Below are 17,526 nucleotides of genomic sequence, written 5' to 3'. Positions count from 1 at the left end.
TAATTGACAAATTGAAAACAAATACCTTACATGTTGTCAATAATTACATTTTTACTTTATTTCTATATTTCCCTTTTATTGTCATCTTGGCAAAATTAGTTTTTTAAAATACAGAAAGTTGTCTTCCTATCAAAAAAATCTGTTTTAAATGAAGGATTTCATCAAGTAAGCTAGACTACTTAGGGATTTGCCAGAAAAATATGCTAGCTTTATTTACACAAGTAATGGATACACATCCTTGTACAAAATAGGGACTCATAATGACATCTGGTAAACTTTCTATGTTTATTTAATCTACACATAGTTTGTGGTGATTTGGATGTCCTAAAGTCAAGGTTGTATCTTACTGGTAAAATACAAGTACATAGTCTCATATATCTCTTTGTTGGTCATTATCCATGTCACCTATTTATTCTCAAAGTAACTCTCCTCATACAAATTTAAATCAGAAAGGAAAAATTCAATAATCCCATGACCCAATGATATAATTAATATTAATGCTTATTAGATTTTTCTTGCAGTCATGTATATGTATATATTTTTTAGAAAATGGAATAATGTTAGAAATAAAATATCTTTCATTTTGACTTAACCTTAAAATATAGACATTTGTGTACTCTAAATTTTTTAAAAATTATGGCATTGTATTATACGAAGAAACTATTGTTTACCTAACCCATATATTGATAGCTTAACAGAGAAATTCATTGATATATTGCCATTACCAATAGTATTATAAAGGAACACAGTTACATATAAAATTTGACTTTATTTTTGTATCTCTAGAAGAAAATCTCTTGAGAAATAGAAGGTTAAAAAAATTGTTTTTAGATTAATTAGTAACTATCTTAAATGAATATTAATAAATTATCAATGTACCCTTGCTTGCTTGCTATTAATACATTTGTTTGAAATTCTGCAAGTTTAGGCTACTATAATAATGAACAATTATTCAAATATTGAGGTACTATTTGCAAGGGCATAATGATGTATTCAGAAAATTCAAGAAAGATAAACTTTCTCAGAATTAAGAATATTTTGTGTTCTGATGTACGATTCACACATACACATGATCTGAGTCAAAACAGCAATGAAATGTATGAGTTACTTAAGAAATATCATAGGAGGAAATATAGAGAACTTTTATGAGGAAAAAGTCTAAAACTTTTTCCTGGAAGTTATAAAAGAAGACAACGCAATATACTGTGTTCATAGATGAAAAGACTGAGTACAACAACATGGACAAATATTTCCAAATTACTTTTTCTAGCTTTTTACACAGCTGAATTCAGAGTATCCACATGAGCTTTTCTATGTAGAAATTCAACAGAATTATTTTAAATATATGTATTGGATATTAAATAAGGGAAAAGCTAGTATAAATGAAAGAAGTAATAGGAAGTGACTTACCCAACTGATCATAAATCATAAATTATACATATAAAATAATTAAAGATAAAAATCTCAAAACTAGGCAAATTGGGCAACTGTAAAAATGAGATCCGTGAAGTAGCTCTGCAGGTTATATGTCTGTGTTGCAATGTGATACGAATGATACCTCAGAAGTAGTTAAGTAGAGATCAGATCAATAGTGTGTGTGTTTCAAATTATATACTATAAAAATTCTGGAGGAAGATCTCTTTGTGTTACTTACTCTAATGTCCATTTTTGAGCAGTATATCAAATAAAGTGTAAAGTAAGCTGCAATCATAGTATATTCCTAAATTGATAATGGCTTCCAGATAATATTTCCTTATCACCAAGCATGCCAAGGCAGGTGGGTGTTTCTGATCAGGGTATTTGTGTCTGGTGGGAAATAGTGATGGATGCCATCCTTTTGCTATCACGGTTATACGTAGCTCTAGTCTAATGGCATGGCACTTCCAAAGTCATTTTGAGGGTCGTTGCCATTTCAGTCTGCAGGAAGGGAGAATGAGCACTGTGGAGACTCTAGTGGGAAATTTTTATGGATGTGTTTGGAAGCAATTCAAATTGTTTCTGCTACCATTTCCATTAATTGAAACTCTGCCTCATAACTATATATAAAGGGGTCTGAAAGGTATAGTCCTCCTCATGTGATAAAGGAAGATATTTATAAAAGATACCATGTAGCTTTTAAATAAAACTGGATTTAAAGCACTAATATATATTTTTAGATATATAAATGGAGGGATTTTTTTTTACAACATTATTGAGATACATTTAACATACCAACAAGGCACTCATTTAAAGTATATAGTTCATGGGATTTGAGTGTTTGCATAATTGTGTAACCATCAACATAATCAATTTTAGTCTATTACCAGTCCTCCGTAAAGAAACCTCATACCAATTGGTGGTCACCCCTGATTTCCCCTTTCCTCAGTCCCTGAAAATCACTAATCTACTTTATGTTTCAGTGGATTTGCCTATTCTGGACCTTTTGTATCCATAGAATCATACAATTTTTGATCTTTTGTGACTCAATTATTTCACTTAACAGAATATTTTTTAAATTTACCCTCATCATAGCATGTAATAGTACTTGGTACTTTTTTATTGCCAAATAATATTCCTTTGTCTAAACATACTACGTTGTGTTTATCCATTGGTAGAAATTTGGCTTATTCCTACTTTTTGGCTATTCTGCATAACGCAGTTGTGAAAATTCATGTACAAGTTTTTGCACGGATGGGATTTTACTTCTCTTGGGTTTACACATAGAAATGAAATTGTTGAGTCACATAATTGTATGTTTTGCATTTTGAAGAACTGCTAAACTGTTTTCCAGAATGGTTTCACAGTGAAACATTCCAGACAGCAATGTGAAGCTTCCCATTTCTCCACATCCTCACCCACACTTACTATTGCCTGTCTTTTTCACTTTGTCATCCTAGTGGAGGTGAAGTAGTATCTCATTGTGGTTTGGGTTTGCATTTCCTTAATGCATAATGATATCAAGCTTCTTTTCATTTGCTCCTTGGGCATTTGTATACCTTACTGGAGAAATACTCAATCATTTCTTAATAATTAAAAGTTGCTTATTATTAAGTTCTGAGTGTTCTGTATAGGACCATCTCTTATTAGAAGAGACCAGAGAATATTGTTAGAATATAAATAGAGTTAAGGGTTTTTTCAACTGCATATTCTAAGAAAAACTTTTTGCCTGGATTTACCCATTTAAATCTCATCTGCTTTACATTTGCTTTGAAATCCCCTGCCATTTATCTAGCCTCATGCCTCCTTCCCTTTTACTTACCATATTTAATTTCAGCACGTCATTAAATCAGGTTTTTATTAAGACAAAAACTAGTAATTGAAAGTGATTGAAATTTCTTCTGATATGTGAATTGTATAGTAGTGACGTATACAAAACATCAGGGTAATTAATCGGATTCTTCTGGTTGTATCCAATTACTCTTCCCTAAGAACATGATAAAGAACATAAGCTTTAATCATGATGAGCAGAAGTATTTCTATTTTTGTTCTAGTCCAAATTCTTGTTCTTGCAGATTTTGGAACTCCTCTTATTTATATATTTTTGTGGTTTTGCTCAAATTATATTATAAATATTGAGGCTTTCATTTTATTTCCATAGATTAGTTTTCTCTAATATGCTCTCCAAACTACTGGTTGCCTCTTTTACTTCATCTCAAGAAAGTTATACAATTCATTATGTCTATCAAATTTATATAGTATATAATAATGACCTTTGTACTCACATCAAAGGTTTAGTATTTTTTTAAAGCTTTATTTTTTTAATTAATTAATTAATTTTTTAAAATTTATTATTATTATTTTTTTATAAACATGTATTTTTATCCCCAGGGGTACAGGTCTGTGAATCGCCAGGTTTACACACTTCACAGCACTCACCAAAGCACATACCCTCCCCAATGTCCATAACCCCACCCCCCCTTCTCCCAAAGCCCCTCCACCCAGCAACCCTCAGTTTGTTTTGTAAGATTAAGAGTCACTTATGGTTTGTCTCCAGTAGTTTTACAGGCAGTGTGGGCTGGAACTCACAACCCCAAGATCAAGAGTCAGATGCTCTACTGACTGAGCCAGCAAGGCACTCCCTGAATTCACTGATTGCTTTAAACAAACAAACAAACAAACAAGCAAACAAGCAAAGATGAGAAACAGAAGAAAACCCGAGGTTTCATATGCAAAGAATCCTAGCAACTTTGAATTATTTCAGCACACTGTGCTTATCTGAAGTATTACTATTTGAGCAGAAAAGACTAGGAGAATGCTAAATAAAGATAATACGTGATTCATAAATGCTGATATTGAACAGTTGCTACAGCTTTAAGGAACCATGAATGGAGGAAGATGTCAATATATTTAGAAAGTAATATTTACAGGAAGACCAGAAACTGAAGTTTACTATATCCCCCAATTTAAGCTGCTTTTAGAATCCTAATTTGCGTGCCCCTATTGAATAAAATGAGAGATGTCAGACCTCAGAGTCTAATTCCATTTCTGTTACTTCAAGGAACATGACCTTAACTAATTTGATTCACAGTTTCCTTACTTGTTAAAGGGCTAATTAGGCCTACTTTGTTATAGTATGAGGATCAAATAAAATAATGTATAGAAAGGACTTAACACAAAACCTCACACATTTAATCCTGAGAGAATGTGATCATTAAAACATACCTTTTCGAATTAGAACTAAAAAAAAACAAATGATCTGGATAGTAAGCAAAATTTGAAGTACAACACCATCTTGGGGTCACTTACTTTCCATAGTGTTTTTCAAAGACCGCATTGTGTGTTCTTAATCCCCAAATGTGACAGTTTCTCTAATTATGAGGCTACACATTTATACACACATTCTATCATTATATTCAGAACTCACCCACTGGACTGTAACTAAGTCTTTAACGAGTTACTAATGAACATCTTAAGCTTAGATCAGCATTTAGAAAAATGTTGAAGAGTGTTGAAAAGCTATTCAGAGGATAGGCCTGTTGCTTTTAATTAGACTATAAGCCCAATAAAATTTCCTGTCTTCACTATTCATCCAAGGCTTAAAGAAATTGAATAGTGAGTGACAGATAGACTCTCACTTTGGTATTATTGGTTTAATAATAAGTTAAAAGGGATAAATATATTGAGCTAAATCAGAGAAATCATTATTTTGATTAAATGCAAAGGTAAAAATAATAGGCAAAACCAAAATAGCATTTCACAGTGATTCATTTTTTTCTCCCCTGCACTCAGATGACGTTACACATTATTTTTATGGTTGCAGTAGAGAATAACAGATGACATGAGGAAAAAGATCCAGATATGATTAGATCGTGTAGATGACCCCCCAAAATCCCTCCAAACAAAAAACAAAAACAGACCTCTGTATTTATAAAAAGAATGAACAGTTGGCTTTCACACATTACTGCTTCTCTCCAAGCTTTTGGAGATAACATGAAAGTAGTAATCATAGACAGGACCTGAATTAGATCAAGACTATTCTTTTCTGGAGCTCTTGTTACAAATCAACAATGGTGGAGACTGTTTAGCAATGATCCTTCCTTTTCCTTTTTGATGGAGAAGTTGGTGGAACCATGCAAACCTAAGGGCACCGTATTTAATAATCAAGACAGATAGTATGTAAAATTGAAAGCAATAGGCTAGTATGATGTTTCTCCGGGAAATGCTGCACATTTGCTTAAAAGGAAGTCTTTTAGATTAGTTACAGTGGCTCAGGACAGTGGGAATAGCTGTGATAGCCTACATGTCTTATAGTTTACCAGTTATTGTTAGGAGACAGGTTAGATCTCATGCCTCTACACTCAGATATAAACCACCATGTAGATCATTTTAATATGTTCGCTTGTTAATGTATCTGCTTTCTTCTTAATCAGCATTTAGACATTCATTTTGTCCTTGTTTTGAGGAGGTGGTGGTGGAGGTAAAAATCCCTTCCTTCCAGAAAAAAAGTAGATAAAAACTTTTCATTCTTCTCAACCATCTTCAGAGATGCCAGTTATGATTAACTTAAGATAGAACTAACTAACGAGATAGATTTCTGTCAAAATATATAGGGTTTTTCGCACATATCAGGTATAATTGACCCTGTGATTAAGGAAAAGAGCACCATTATTGTTGTTGTAAAGATTCTTAAAGAATTATTTACTTTATAGCACTCTAAAAGCATAGCTTCCATGCCATTAACATTTTAGTATACTTTAACAAGAAAGTAGAGGGAAGGAAATTAAAAGAAAATCAGTATTTTCCAAATAATAAATTCCAGAGCTTTATTCTTATTACCATGAATTTAAATCTGTTTAACTTAGGGCACCTGGGTGGCTCAGTTGGTTAAGCCACTGACGTCAGCTCAGGTCATGATTCTGGAGTCCCAGGTTTGAGTCCCGCATCGGGTTCCCTGCTCAGCAGAGAGTCTTCTTTTCCCTCTGATCCTCCCCACCTCATGCTCTCTCCCTCTCAAGTAAATAAAATCTTTTGAAAAATCTGTTTCCCTTATGTTTATTTAAAAAAAGCAGATATTTTTGATTAGAAAAGAAAAAAATGTTATTCTGATAAATAAGGTATATAATATACATTTTATTGAATTTGAGTGAAAATGTCTTCTTGTCAGAAGCTAAATTTTTTTTTAAAGATTTTTATTTATTTATTTCACAGAGATCACAAGTAGGCAGAGAGGCAGGCAGAGAAAGGGGGGAAAAGCAAGCTTCCCGCTGAGCAGAGAGCCCGATGTGGGGCTCGATCCCAGGACTCTGGGATCATGACCTGAGCCAAAGGCAGAGCCTTAACCCACTGAGCCACCCAGGCGCCCCAGAAGCTAAATTTTTTTTTTTTTAAGATTTTATTTATTTATTTATTTGACAGAGAGAAATCACAAGTAGACGGAGAGGCAGGCAGAGAGAGAGAGAGAGGGAAGCAGGCTTCCTGCCGAGCAGAGAGCCCGATGCGGGACTCGATCCCAGGACCCTGAGATCATGACCTGAGCTGAAGGCAGCGGCTTAATCACTGAGCCACCCAGGCGCCCAGAAGCTAAATTTTTAAAAAGAAATTTATAACAGCAGAAACTTCACTCATTTTAACAAATGTTTGAGATATTTACATCACAGTTTTACAATCTAGGCAACTATTACAATGAATGAACCACAATTTTTCCCTCTACTTTTAGGATATGAAAGATGCCAGACCTGAAAGCCAATTAAAAAGTATTCTTTAGGGGCGCCTGGTTAAAGTGGGTTAAAGCCTGTGCCTTCGGCTCAGGTCATGATCCCAGGGTCCTGGGATGGAGCCCCACATCAGGCTCTCTGCTCAGTGGGGAGCCTGCTTCCTCCTCTCTCTCTCTGCCTGCCTCTCTGCCTACTTGTGATCTCTGTCTGTCAAATAAATAAAATCTTAAAAAAAAAAAAAGTATTCTTTAAGTGCTCTTTTATTTTTTAACAAATAGGGATTAAGTTCCCCTTTAGCTTTATTCATAACCAATGTTTGACTCTTCCACTAGTCTCAGAATATCATACAGTTTTTATATCTTGATTGTTCAGTCTCGTGGTAACAGTTTAGCCATAATATGTTTTATTTTACTCTAACAAGCTGTGTTGTAGAGAAGAGGAGTAAGGAACCCAGTTTGAAGGGAAATTGCTTACCACATAGGGCATACCACTGTTTCAGGAAACAATTCAGTCTGGACAAGAAGTACTTTGAGTTAAATTGAATAATATCCATGTATGTTATGAAAGTTGCTTCATCAGACACAAGTGGCATTTATCACTACAGAACCATTTTCTTTTGAGAACCAGAATGAAACAGATTTTTCTGTGTTCGAACTTCCATGTTGTAATTTCTACCTGGTGGATTCCTTGTCAGGTGCTTGGATTGAAACTCTATCACTATTGCTAGAGCTTACTACCCTGCGGGTAAAGAAATGATACACCTGCCACCTACAACCTACACCTTAGGGAGAAATCAGGAACAAAGTAATCTTCTTATATGGCCAAAATGGAGGTAGTGGGGGACAGGTAGTGCCTTTCAATATGCATAAGGAAGTGGAATTGGAATAATGCCTTTACTGACAAGAAAAGAAGCAGAAGCAAGAGTCTGCTAGTCTGTCTCTACCTCTCTCTCTCTTTCCCTCTCTTCTTCGCTGATACCTCCTTCCCCACGTTCTTATTCCTCCTGCACTCTACCTCTTTCTCTCCTGGTAATATGTATGTTACACGGAAGTGGGATTAGACATCCCTCATCAATCATCCATATAAGTATTTCAGGATAATTTCTAGCATTTATACAGCACTTTACAGTTAGCTGAACACACTAGCTCTATGAATACTCATATCCAGTGAGTCATAGATAATAATATCAGTAATATTAAGGTGAAAAAAAATAGATTTAGAGCCGTCAATCCAATGATGCACTGACATTTGAAATAGTTCATAGAAGAGAAACTCAAAAATCTCATAAACTTCTCGTGGTGGCTTCTTCCAAAGACATTTTAATGACTTCCGAGCATTTGCCTTATTTCAAAGACCTATGATTTAAATGATAAATAAACCCACCTAAACAACATATAGACGAATGAGCTAGAATATTATAAGACAAAATAAGTAAAATTTTTATAGTTTCATTTAAAGGAAAAAAAAAGTATTGTGTTTATGTTAACCTAGAGATAATAGTAAAAGATAAAATTGAATAGTGGGTTAGGGTTAATACAAAGATGAACTACATCATTGTAATTGTAGTACATTTCCAACTCAATAAAGGTTCATAATTAGCTAGTGATTTTAAAAACATGTTAAAATATTGCTCCCAAACACAGAAACAAATGACTTGTGAGAAACATCCTTAGTGTTTGAAACTTAAATCGCTTGTAGTTCTGATAAATACTCTTTGGTGCTGTATTATTGTTGGCCTTTGTCTCACCTTATAAATAGTATGACAACCCATGGTTTTGTTGAGATCCAATGCTTAATATCATGATCAATAGATATTTGGAGGAAGAAGCTGAATAATTGGCTGAATTACATAGCTATTAATCGAAGGAGAACAAGAAAAGAGTAGCAGTTAAAATTGGTTAGAAAAATGTTTACTTAGTATTTTTATTATTTACAAATCTTGATCTCAGAAACTATATACCATTAAAAATATGATTTTTTTGATATTTACTTCAATTTTAAGCTCCACAGACAAGATGCAAACTCTGGTACTGGTATCATATGGAGTTTACATCTTACAGACTTTACATCTTATGTGCACATTATTTTTCCTTTTCTTAATTCTTGCCTTAAGTTCACCCCAGACTATTATTCAGGAACTTTGGTGCTCTGATGGCTTTTGATGTTTGGAGACTAACATAAACATGGGGAAATATTTTGATCATTTCAGTAGATTGTGAAATATTAATTTTCATATTTCATGCTTCCCACTAGGGAAAACAGAATCAAAGTGTTTACATAGTGAAAAACCCGAGTATGCACTGATTATGTAGACAATTTGGATACGGCAATGACTCATATTACTTATGATGAGTATTGAATATTACTTATGATGAAAGCAATTTGAATTTGTAAACTAGTAGCGAATCTCTCTTTTTTAAAAATACAAAGTCTTAATGAGATGTGTACTTCTTAAAGGAAATAAGATACAATGTCTCTCTTTCTGAAGAAGGTTAGAAAGAAAAAAAGAAGATATGGTGGCCTTACCATTACCTCTTGCCCCCAAACCAGAATTACCTTTGAGATACCTTCGAATCCATACAACAGAGTTTCAAAACACGATCTCAAATGGAGAAGGGAGAGGAGTAAGGTGGGAGGGAGGTTGTGTGTGTGCTTCTAAATTATCTTTCTCCTCATTAATCTGAAGAGGAAAAGAGACATTTAGGACATGAAGGCTCTCCTCAAATATACTGGATGATAAGTACCTTCTGGGAACAGAATTTATTTTGTGCAGCCTATTTGTATGGATTTCAGACAAGTGGGTTGGAGAATGCCTGGGTATAGATATCACCTTTCTCCTCGGGAGGAAGAACTTACTGCCTCAGATGGAATTGGCTGCCCAAGGACAGACTGAGCTTCTGATCAGTGCCTCTTACATGCAAATTTTGTTTCCAAGTTTTTTAGAGGTCATGCCCTCGGGGCTATTAGCTAGCGTGTGAGTCTCATGATTCTTTCCAGACCTCAGATTCTGAGCCTCTAATGGAATACCAGACTTAAAACCGTGATGTTTATCTTGAAAACTTATTTTCGTAATAACTTCAGGAAGACAAATGAGATTTATATTTATAACTCAAATAAATATTTCTTCCGAAGTCATACAGTATTTTAAGTGTAACATATCCAGTATTTTTAAAACAGAAGTCCAGATTCGGGGTCTGTTCTGATAGCCCTTGTCCTTGTGGGCAGTGTAAGAGCCAGTCCACCGCGGCTGCCACGGATTGCAGACACTGGGTCCTTTGGTAGAGAAGTTAAAGGAGCCTCCAATCTATAGACGCGTAGAGTCTCCAGTTTCATGGAACAAATCAGAGCCTAATTTCCTTCAATTTAACAAAGTCTACTAAACTTTTCTGATATATTGTATCCCTCCGTCTTGCGCTGTGAAATCATTCTATTCTCCAATCCAAACCTGTTTCTTCTAGGTCTCTGGATCTTGCTTTCTCGTGAATTTGTTCTTTTTGTGTAAGCATAGATTCTTTCTTTAAATACAGAAAGTATTATTACACTTTGCAGCTCATGGTGATTCCTCCTCGTATGCATTTAAAATCCTTTGTCATTCTCTACTTACTCTAGAAATTGACCTTTCCCAAAATAATCTCTAGTTTAGGAGAGGTCACTATTTCCAAGTCTATTTCCCTGTCCTGCCCTGTGCTTCCTTCTCAGGAACCTCATTCAGTATGAGCTCATGCTCTGGCTGTAGCTTAGCTCTTTGATCTCATTCCAGAACATTCTTCTCCCAGCCTACTACTTATAGATTCATTGGCCATTGTGCTCTTTCTTTCTTTCTTTCTTTCTTTCTTTCTTTCTTTCTTTTTTTTTTTAAGATTTGTTTATTATTTATTTGACAGGGGGAGAAACTTGAGAGGGAACACAAGGGAGGGGGAGAAGCAAGCTTCCCACTGAGCAGGAAGCCCGATGCGGGGCCTGATTCTAGGATCCTGGGATCTTGACCTGAGATGAAGGCAGATTCTTAATGACAGCCACCCAGGTGCCATCATTGGGCTATTTCTTGACTAGACCTGAGGTAGTTCCAACCTGAGAAATTGCAGCAGCCTGGAATGCTCTTACTCCTGACTTTTATTTTCTTTTTTCTTTTCTTTTCTCTTTTCTTTTCTTCGTTCTTTTCTTTTTTCTTCTTTTTCTTTTTTCTTTTCTTCTCTCTCTCTCTCTCTCTCTCTTTTTTTATGGCTAGCAACTTCCAATTTCATTGAGATCTCAGTTTAAATTTTTACTCCCAAACATAAGTCTTCCATAAAACCCGAAACAGGGTTTCCTTACATATTACTCTATTTAAACTTTCTGTAGATTACTTATATTTCTAAACTTTTTAAAAATTGCTTACCTGTTAGTATATTCTTCTACACCAGAATAGATGATTCATTTAAGTAGACATGTGATCTCTTTTGCTTACCAGAATCTCTACCACCAAGAAAAAGACCTAGCACACAATGTAAACACAATAAATATTTGTCGAATGAACAAATAAGTTCACGTTCCTTCACTCCAAATGTCCTTAGACATTAACTTGGCTGAGGGTGAAAACTTTCAACTCTATTATAACTGAAGCTTGTAGGAAAATACAGCTTTATCATCTTTTGCTAATTTCTTTCCATAGTGTAGTTTATAAAGATATTAGGGGAAACATACCTGTATATATCATGTAAAAAATAATTAAAAAGTAGTCCTATTTTGGGCAGTGAGGAGAGGGATATTTTAGAAGTCAGAAGTTTAGAAAATACAGCATTGGAGTTAAACAAAGGAGATAATTTTTTTAGATATTTTGATTTTCACAACATTTTGGTTTTAAAACTTGTTTCTTTCTTTGACACCTTTTTCATTTACACAATCTAGCAAAATTGCAGAGATTACTTTTTGCCCGGATATTTTAATATTCACTCATTATAGTTGGTAGAAATAAAAATGATGTTTCAGAACAATATTAAACTTAGTTATGTTGTAGACTGGCTAGTTCTATTCTAAACTTTTTTTTTTTTTTTCATGGAAGATGGGTTGTTGGACAAATTTCTTAATATTTTTGTTTTGTATAAGGGTTAGTTTCTTGTGATTTGGGAGAGAACATATATTTCAGTCTTAATTTGCAAATTTTATATGTCAAGAAATTATAGCACCACTGTATAAACTTAGAGTGTTAGAAAGATGATCATAAAATTCTCTTGTTTTATTGAATTTCCTAGTTTCTCTCCTGAGTTCTGAATGGTAGTCAGATAGCATTTTTAATGTGTTTTTAACTATGCATGTTATAGTATGTTAAAAATAATTGTGTAAAGCAAAGTCTTTTTCCTTGTAAAGTCTATTTCTTTCTGGTAGTAGGAATATTTTCATTACCATTCCTGTTTATAAAACTAGCTGCAGTTAGTGTAGAAAAATGTGTATCTCGGGTATCAATGCATCAGAAAATTAAAAAAACAAAACAAAACAAACCTGTACTTAAATAGCTCTGTTTTTCATAGCATATAATGTATGACTGTTTTGTGAATTATTAAAAAAATCATATGTGTATAATTTTATTTTTTCATTATTGTCTTGGTCTTCCATATTTATTCATTTATGTAATATGTACCATTTGTCAGTAAAATCACTGTGTATTTAAATGGCAAAAATGTATGTATATCTTTTTCACCCTAATGTTCATCACAGATCTTAATACAGTATCTTTCAAAAAATGTTAAATTACCTGAAACATATAAATATAAAACAATCCATGTAAATGTAACAACATAACAAACAAAACGAGACTAATAAAATAAATAAATAAATAAACAAACCCCTCTTTGAAACTTTCGGCACCCACTACCTTATCAAGCTTTTTGTGTGTAAATACTTAGTAACATTTTTATTTATACTTAGAGAATTTAATGGCTATAATTTTACAGCAGAATGCTGTGAATCTATAAAATATAAAATTTATATTTTTTTCAAGTAGCTTTCTCTGCTTTCAATAATTATGTCTAATTTTCCAATTACTGCTAAGGATTAGGTTGAGGTGGTGTTTAGCTAGGACAGAAAATACACAATCCGCACGACACTGGGGGACGGGGATGTGTTCTTCTCAGCTCCAGGGTTATCTGAGTGGGGCCTGGGGTGGCTGGAGTCCAGGGACTAGGGCCTGCGGCAGAGAGCAGCCTCGGGAATAGCCTCTAGCTGGGCTCCTCTGCAGCGGGCCTGAGCTGAGCGGAGTCTGATGGTGCGCCCTGCGGTCCCCGCAGGTGGCAAGCACAGTGAGCGACATCCAGCCCTGCCTGCTCCACTGCGACATGCTGAGCGCAGCCCCGGAGGCGCTCTCCCACCCAGACATCTCCTTCAGCAACCAGGCGCAGAGCGGGCCACTACTCATCGTGGACAAGGGCCCCGTGGAGCTACCAGAGGAGGTCGTGGTCCAGGTGCCCAAGGAGCCCAGAGTGCAGCCCAAGGTGCGGCCAGCGGTGGGGAGAGGGGGTTGGGGGTGGCTGGGCAGGGACTGCTGGAGGGCTCCGCCCCAGGCAGTGCCACACATGTGTCTTCTCATTTGTTCCCGTCAGCATCCGCTCAATGGGGCTGATGTCTGTCTGCATCTGGCGGTCTCCCGGCAAGTCGTTGAACCCTGCATGCTTGGTCTGCGCTAGAGCCTCCTCATTATGCCGAAATGTTTGACTTTAAATTTCTGAATGGGTTTGAAATAGCTCTGCAGTATCGCAGGAAATTTCAAATTACTTTTAGTGACCATTTCAACTATTGTAAAATGTGATGCTTGTAAAAGACAAATTTTAACATTTCTGATCATCTGCGTGTTTGGGGAACGAAAAAAATCTCATCAGTGGAAACTACCAAGTTTTTGAGGAGAGTAGGATGAACACATCTTGGTTGGGAATTGTGTATAGTCATTTAAAGCATAAAATCTGAGAGAAAAGTGATAGTTATAAAAGCAACATAATTTTCTTATGAAAATGTTGACAGCACTTTATATTATTTTCTTTGCACCTGGCAAATGCAGTGAATGACATCCATCTCTCTCTCTCTTTTTTTTTTCCATTTTTTTTTCATTTTTTATTTTTTATTTTTATTTTTTTTTTTTAAAGAGAAGAGAGATCACAAGTAGGCAGAGTCAGGCAGAGAGAGAGGAGAAAGATCTCTGCTCAACAGAGAGCCCAATGTAGGGCTCGATCCCAGGACCCTGAGATCATGACCTGAGCCGAAGACAGAGGCTTTAACCCACTGAGCCACCCAGGCGCTCCTGATATCCATCTCTTGAAGCTCTAGTGAGAAATAGAATACTTGGAAAAATTCAATACTGTTCTTTCCCCAATAATTTATCCAATACTTAGGCAATGCATTTTTTCTCACTAAACTCCATACAAGTACTCCTATCCCTCTTATTTCCTATAGGGAATATAATATAATATAATATAATATAAAAGTATAATGTGATATATAATATACATTTTCTTTATATACATGATATATTTTTGTTAATGTTCTTTGATAATATTTAAACAATTTATAAGCTTATATGAATGCAATATGTATATATTTCATATATACTTTTCATATATATTATATATATGAAATACATTTATATTATATTATATTATATTACATTATATTATATACCATATTAAAAGTTTTATTTGTAAACTACATGAGAAAGGCTGGGAAGCATTTGGCTAGGGGAACCATAATTATCGAGTCTTTTCCTAAAACAGTGTCACCTCTCCTACTCCATAATTTCTTCAAGGGGATATTCATACAAGAAATACGGGCAAAGGAACACAAAATAGCACTGAGCTTATCTTCTTGACCCCATAACCGTATTCCCTGGTAAAATAAGCTGGAAAACTTGGTTTTCAGCTTAGGGACCAACAGAAAAAGACCGTAAACCCATCTGAGATGGATTTTCAATTCTGACATGTCAGAGTTAAACCTACCACTTCAAATACTGCAGCTACATAGAAAGAGTAAGTGTGAGAGTGACTTGGCCTTCATGTTGGCTCTGTGCTCAGTCACCTAGTTCAGTCAGTGGCCTAGAATCTTTCCATCTAGATTCACATTCCTTCCTTGGTGTTGATGATTAGTGATGCGCAGTGCATGTACTTCCACAGACATGTGTGCAGTTGTTTCCAGTGTGTTCAGCAAAAAACGGGAAATGTATAGTAAACATTCTTTAAGAAATTCTTTTTTATTTTTCTTCTCCTGCTCTTTGTTTTGTATTATCATTTCAAACCTGAAGTGTCTATATTGGATGCAGTCATATTTTTCACAGAATATGCTTCAACAGTTGCAAAATTTTCCTTATGATGTTGGCTTTTGATTTATATTTTAAAATAATAATACAAAATTAATATTATTTAATTTCTTTCAATGCATGTACATTCATCACATTTTCTAGTAGTCCTGAGGAAGGAATCCAAAAACAAAGTTTAATTTTTGAGTAAATGTTATAATTATTCAAGCCAGCAGCTAACATTTACACACACACACACACACACACACGTCTGCTGGCAACTCAATTTTGAGGAGAAAAAAGATCAATATCAGTCAGAATACTTTTATCTATAGAACTTTTGCTAAGAAGTTGGCTGAATTTAAATGGTTCCCAACATTTATAGTTTAATAAGATTTTTCTATGTTACTAGCTTTTACTTTTTGCTATGTATGTGACAACTTTCAGTACAGTAATGGGTTCTAAATCATGCTTTTCTCTCAACTTACAAATAGGAAAATTTCATTATATTTTGCTTTAGACAGAAAAGAAAGCACAGGTATGGGATCTCATAAGCGGAGACTGAGGTCAATGTCATGTGATTTTAAAAGGAATCTGCAGAATCATGTTAATCTTTTATAAGGAGACAATATTTTTTGAAAGTTGCTTTGGTGCAAAAGTAATTTTATCAGTGAGGTAAAGAGCATCTGAAGGTCATCTTCTAGTACTCCCTAAAGAAAAAATAAAGAAGAAAAAAAAAGTAAATATTACAGGGGCATTATCTTTTTTGATACATAAGCTGATACATACAGCTGGAATGCTTGGACACGTATTAAAAATGAAAGTGAAAGGAAAAATACCATATTACTTTGAGCTCTTCAAGTTGAAAAGACAGGAAAGAATGCAAACAAGAAGATGTCCAGTGAATTCTGGCTCCCTCCCCTTCTTTATTCCTCCACATTTCTTAAAATATAAACAACTGTTTGCTACAGAAGCAAGATAATTTAAGATACAGAAAACTCAGAAATCAATATAAAGACATATTAATGTTATTTTTAATTGAAAAATCAAATTGATGCTCCTTTTAAAAATATTAACCTTCGTATTTGTCCTATAGATAGCCAGACAACTGTGGAGAAACCCAACAAAAGCCATCCTAACAACATTTAAAAAAAATAAATCTTTTTATTGGCTTGAAATTAAACTTTGTCCTTTTTTAAATTTTATATTCCTTTGACTCAGGATAGCTAATAACCGTTCTTAAGAGTTAATGAGTGTTTGGATTCACAGGAATTAGGACTTCACAGTAGAGCAGCAAAGCATAAAGAGTTTAAAAACATTGTTCTCAGAAGACATGTTTCTCCTTAGCACATTAAGGCAGAAGGAAGTCTGAGGGCAGATTGCCCAGTTAATGACTAGATATCAAGACTTTTCCTTGAAACCAAAGGAATGTAAATGTGTTTTTTATCAGGATTTTCCTTGGTTTAATTGTGATTCTCCTGCAGATGCATAAGTTCATTGAGATGATCTACAAATAACCCTCCTGCAAGCCACACATGGAGTGTGCAGAGTTCATAGGGGTGTTCTCTCAGAATGCAGCAAAAGCATTTAAATCTTGACAAGTTATAAAAAACGCTACCCTGTGCTCATTTTAAAGCTTACCTTTGCAAGAGCCAAAATGCTTTTACAAGGAACTTGTGTATTCTATCCGTCCTTTGGGAGAATCAAATCAAATTCTGCCATCATTTTTTTTTCTCATTTTTCCCATTCTCGGGTTTTTATGTTTATAAATGGGAATGCTTTTATGATAATTATAAGTAGAAAACTCCATTTTGATTTGTTTTGTTACTTTAAACAAAAGTACAATTGATCTAAATTATAAAATACCGGATGTTCCATAGTTCACTCTTGCCCTTTTTTATTTTTTCAATGATGCTGGATTGAGCATAAATGCCTGCTGGATACTGGGCTAAGTCCAATTTGACACAGACAGGAAACTCAAACTCCAATCTCTCAGTGAGCACCGGGACACAATAGGAGAGTATGGTGTGGCAGGTGCTTGCTAGGGGATATCTTACCCTATAACCAAAGAGGCCAAGAACCTTGTTTGTATAAGTATGATAAACACAAGATTTGGTCTGTGCATGTTCGAGAGGGAGT

General features: G+C 34.8%; 1 protein-coding gene across 35 annotated transcripts in view; it reads left to right on the top strand.

Annotated features, from left to right (window-relative positions):
* ADGRL3 (adhesion G protein-coupled receptor L3) overlaps positions 1–17,526 on the top strand; it is an 820,407-nt gene that overhangs the window by 306,017 nt on the left and 496,864 nt on the right. For 21 of the 35 annotated variants that reach the window (XM_082727882.1, XM_082727890.1, XM_082727888.1 and 18 more), the window contains one exon: positions 13,397–13,600. The exons of the other annotated variants lie outside the window; for them this stretch is intronic. In XM_082727882.1, coding sequence (XP_082584008.1) covers positions 13,397–13,600 — 204 coding nt within the window. The remainder of the gene's footprint in view (positions 1–13,396; positions 13,601–17,526) is intronic. 35 annotated transcript variants of the gene reach the window in all.

The sequence above is a fragment of the Mustela nivalis genome (genome assembly GCF_964662115.1).
Source record: "Mustela nivalis genome assembly, chromosome: 4".
Taxonomy (NCBI): Eukaryota; Metazoa; Chordata; class Mammalia; order Carnivora; family Mustelidae; genus Mustela; species Mustela nivalis.
Note: the sequence above shows the minus strand (reverse complement) of the source record. Positions and strands in the feature narration are given on the sequence as shown.